General features: G+C 39.3%; 1 protein-coding gene across 1 annotated transcript; it reads left to right on the top strand.

Annotated features, from left to right (window-relative positions):
• Positions 1-1,309: 1,309 nt before the first annotated feature.
• LOC126511790 (transmembrane protein 60) lies at positions 1,310-2,066 on the top strand. The gene has a single exon (XM_050159178.1). The coding sequence runs from the start codon at positions 1,498-1,500 to the stop codon at positions 1,897-1,899; it is 402 nt and encodes a 133-aa protein (XP_050015135.1). The 5' UTR covers positions 1,310-1,497; the 3' UTR covers positions 1,900-2,066.
• Positions 2,067-4,457: the final 2,391 nt, after the last annotated feature.

Raw genomic sequence — 4,457 nt, 5'->3', positions numbered from 1 at the left:
AAATAAACAGATGTGTCTGGGGTAGCTTTTAAACTTATAGATCTGTGAGAGGGTCTGATGTGGACCTTGGTATCTGGAATTTTACAGGGTTCATGCCAACACACAGTTCAAAGCAGAGAACTGCAGCAATGACACCACTTAGTAGTACATAAGAAACACGGGATCTGTGAAGAAACGGAATCTCCAGACCTCACACATCAGAATCTATATTTTAAAATGATGCTTACGTGTCTGTAAGTGAACCAGTGTTGTGCATGTTTCCAAGTGTGAGGAGTGACCCAGTAAGTTTTAGGAACCAGTAGATCACAGCTTCCGTCTGCCTGACTCCCTATCACTTTTCCCTAATATGAAGGAACTATAATTATGATAGTATTTTATTCAATATTGGTAGTTACTTCAAATCAAATTACCTGTATTTTATGTTTGGCTATATTTGAGAATAAACTATAGCTTTTAAGAAAAGCAGTGTTATGAATTAATGTCATTTGGGGAGATGAATGTGCACACGCACCGGATTATTCTTATTTAAAGCAAGCTGGAAATGAAGACCTTATCTAGACTAGATAACAAGGCTTTTCTAGTGCAAGAACTTGTGAACCTTTTACAAAGACACTTTGACTTTTATGAGATTCTCTCAGGAGCAGCTTGAACTGTCAGAAAAGACAACTTTGCTGTGCTCCAAGAATTGTTTGTTCCTTATCAGGGTCTTCCCAGGATGTAAGTGATACACTGCCCAAGTCATCAAAGGAAAGCGAAACAAAGGCAACCAAAGGTCTGGAAAGGTTTGATTCGCTGTGATTTCTCCAAGGGGTTCTTCATTTTTGGTCTCCAGCTTCATTCAAAAGATGTCTTATACTTCAGTTTTCTTTTTTTGTGGTTAGAACAAAAACAAAACAAAACTCCAGGAAGAGGGAGCACAAACTTTCCTGCCATGCACTTTTCCAATTAGGATCTAAAATTGCTTAATTATTAATCAAGAAACCACAATTTCCCCCTTTCTTCTCTAACCCTCTTGGCTTCCCCCCCCCCCCCAGTCATCCAACATTAAATGCATGGACTTAGGCACTCTCTGAATTTTATAATTCCCATTCTCCTTTTGCGACAGATTCAAAGCTGCTCTTTTACTAAAGCTCCTTTTTGGAAGATTTGAAAAAACTAATTTCCAAATATAACTTTCTACAGAGATTCCTGTGTAGGTAGGTAGGTTCTCATACCAGCTACTTAGTGGTACAATCATTACACCCATATAAAGAAAAATGCAATCTTATATCCAGAAAAGCTAGCCCTCAAAATCTACAAATTGGAGGCGGAACTCTACCTTCTCCTAATTATGTGAGCGGCTGGGGCTTTCATGGGGAGCACCAGGGTGGAAGAGGACGAGGACCCAAACTGGCGGACTTCCCGACCTTCGCCGTCCTCTCGGCTCGCCCGCCGGCCGCTCTGCCAGGGTGTATCTCCCTTACCTCAGCCCTGAAACATCCTCTTGAAACTGTGTAAATGAGAATGTCCTTGGCTCAGAGAGTACTCCTCACCTGGCTTTTCACGTTACTCTTCCTGATCATGTTGGTGTTAAAACTGGATGAGAAGGCCCCTTGGAACTGGTTCCTCATTTTTATTCCAGTCTGGATATTTGACACTATCCTTCTCGTCATGCTGATCGTGAAAATGGCTGGACGGTGTAAGTCTGGCTTTGACCCCCGGCATGGGTCACACAATATCAAAAAGAAAGCCTGGTACCTCGTCGCCATGTTACTCAAGCTGGCCTTCTGCCTGGCACTGTGCGCGAGGCTGGAACAGTTCACTACCATGAACCTCTCCTATGTCTTCATCCCGCTGTGGGCCTTGCTGGCTGGCGCTCTGACAGAACTTGGATATAACGTCTTCTTTGTGAGAGACTGACTTCCAGAATACCGAGACCTGATGGGAAGTACCAAGTGTAGTTCTAAGCTGCCATTAACAGGGTTGTGGAGGCAGGAACTTGTAGCCAACCCAAAGCTGAATTATTCAGTATTTGAGTTACTGATATCTTTGTTATCCCTGTGTAAATAAAGCTTGTTTCTGACGTTAAAAAAAATCTACAAATTAACTGGAAACAAGATAAGGTGCTGTTTTGGAGCCATTTTCTCAGAATTGAAACTTCTCTGCTAGAGGAGGAAAGCTAAGAAAATATCAGAACACAAGAGGTCCCTTTCTGAAGTTATGTAAGTAACGAGCAGTTCTGGGGATGAGGCGACTTCAGTGGAACTGCCTACAAGTTGAGCAGGAAGTTTCAGAGAAGCCGCTTTCATGAGTTATGACCAATTGGGTCCAGCTGTCTCTAAGTCACTCCTACTCTTTTAAGTAAGCTCAGGGACTCATTGGTTCTCCAAGCTATGTTTGGATGGAATCATTTCTCTGCCCTCTCATTAGTGCTCTATGTAGGGTGATTTTGTTTACCTTCCCCAGGAAAGCACATGCAATAATTGCTTTTAATAATCCATTAAAATTTTTTATTATTTTTCTTTTAAAATGTAATTGTTGCTAATATGATAGGCACAATAATGTTTCCCACAAAGATATCTGTGCCCTAACTTCAAGCCCTACAATGTACTAACTTCCATGGCAAAAGGAACTCTTCTGATATGAGCAAGTTGAAGGTCTTGAGATGGGAGTAAAGCTGGGCTGTCTAGGCGAGAAACTCAAAGTGTGTTTATAAGGATGAGGCTGAAGGACCCAAATGAGAAGCAGGTATGAGGATGAAAGGAAGAGTTTGGGGTGATAGAAGAAGGAGCCCTAGACAAGAAATACAGAAAGACTTTGTGATCTGACCAGTACCCAGAATGAATTAGTTTTGAAGAAACCTTAACTTTACCTTCCAGAAACTTATTTTTATACTTTAACTTTTAAAACTGTAGGAGAATGAACTTGTGAAATTTATTTTTATTTTTGTTTTGAGATAGTGTCTCACTATGTAGCCTTATGTAAAGTTGACTAGGCATTCACTGTGTAGACCAGGCTGATCCAGGATTCAGAGATCTGCTTGCCTCTGCTTGCACTGCCAGGCTTGGTAAATTTATGTTGTTTTAAGCCACAAAATTTGTGGTAATTTTTCTACAGCAACCATAAGAAATCAACTACCATTCTATGGATATCTTATTAGTTAATGTAGAATTAACTTTATGTGAATGTTGAAGCCATTACTGTCAAAACAATAAATTGTTATTCCCTAATTTTTATTAACTTTTTTGGTATTTTACATCCTAAATTCTACCATTATCAATGTAGTACATATTTAGAAGTGTAGTGAAATGTTTTAAAGACTGAGAGTAGATTATCATTTGGGAGGTCATGTTCTCCCTTTGGCATCTGGGGGAGAGTTCTGCAGTTAAGCAGCATGTCTAGTGACATTTGTAAATCTTTGGATTTTGTATACTTATAGTAGGTATCACTTGGGATATTGAAAATTGTCTGAAGTAAAAGTGAATGTAAAATGCTTATCACAGTTCTTACTACACGCTGACTGTTGTGTATGTAGTGAATGTTCTCATGTGGGTTAAGGTCAGTAACCATGAACAGGGCTCCCATGTTTATTTGTTATGATTGCCTCTGTCACTTTATGGGCAATCCTTAATGATTTAGGTAACAATCAACCTGTACTCACTCATCAACCAGATGAAAACAATTCTCCAAGGGAGAGAAAGGGTGTAAATTTGAGGTCTTTACTTTTACCTAAAAACTTTGTCTCTCTTATGCGTGAGAAATGTTTACAGCTTTGGCTACATGGGACAAAGAACTCCCACTGTACAACATGCTGATGTGTGTTTAGTTTGTGGGATGTGATTCTTAAGCCAATCTTAATCTCCAAGAAAACATAGCCTTCTTGAGTTCATCGCAGACAACTGAAATTGTGGATGGAAAATGCTTTCAGTATTACATATAATCATGCTGTTTGCCAACTGAAGACCGCTGGCTGATTTCATATCTGAGATAGGGAGGCAGCACTTTATTAACACACAATGCATTTGCCTATCGCTCTTCTCATTTGTAAAGAGTAGGCATAGAGACTCACATACAAACTAAATGACCTACAGAAAAGAAGGAAGAAATTAGAAATGTGCTAAGCTCTAGTCTCCCTATAGAGGAAATGACTGCAGGTCCAACTAAATGTCGTGCACACCAAGTCCTGTTGTTACTCTCTTATGTTTTAGAAATTCTAGTGGAATTATAGATAGCTCTAGAATGGAATAAGCAAGCCTGTGTTCTTATCCCACTTTTATCATCACATATTTTATGTCACAATATAAAATTTAATAACTTTAATAAGCAGAACATTATTTCCTTTGTTGTGGAGAAAATAAGCCACAAACAGTTTAAGTAAATTTTCCAGTCTACAGAGTAAACGTTTGTTTTACCTACATGATCTGTTCTCTTTCCTCCTCTTCCTCTTTTATGTTTCTCCTCTTCATTTTCTCCTCTTT

The sequence above is a fragment of the Alexandromys fortis genome, unplaced genomic scaffold (assembly GCF_014885135.2).
Source record: "Alexandromys fortis isolate MF-2015 unplaced genomic scaffold, M_Fortis_MF-2015_v1.1 scaffold_10, whole genome shotgun sequence".
NCBI classification, from domain to species: domain Eukaryota; kingdom Metazoa; phylum Chordata; class Mammalia; order Rodentia; family Cricetidae; genus Alexandromys; species Alexandromys fortis.
This window is presented reverse-complemented; position numbering and strand designations above follow the sequence as displayed.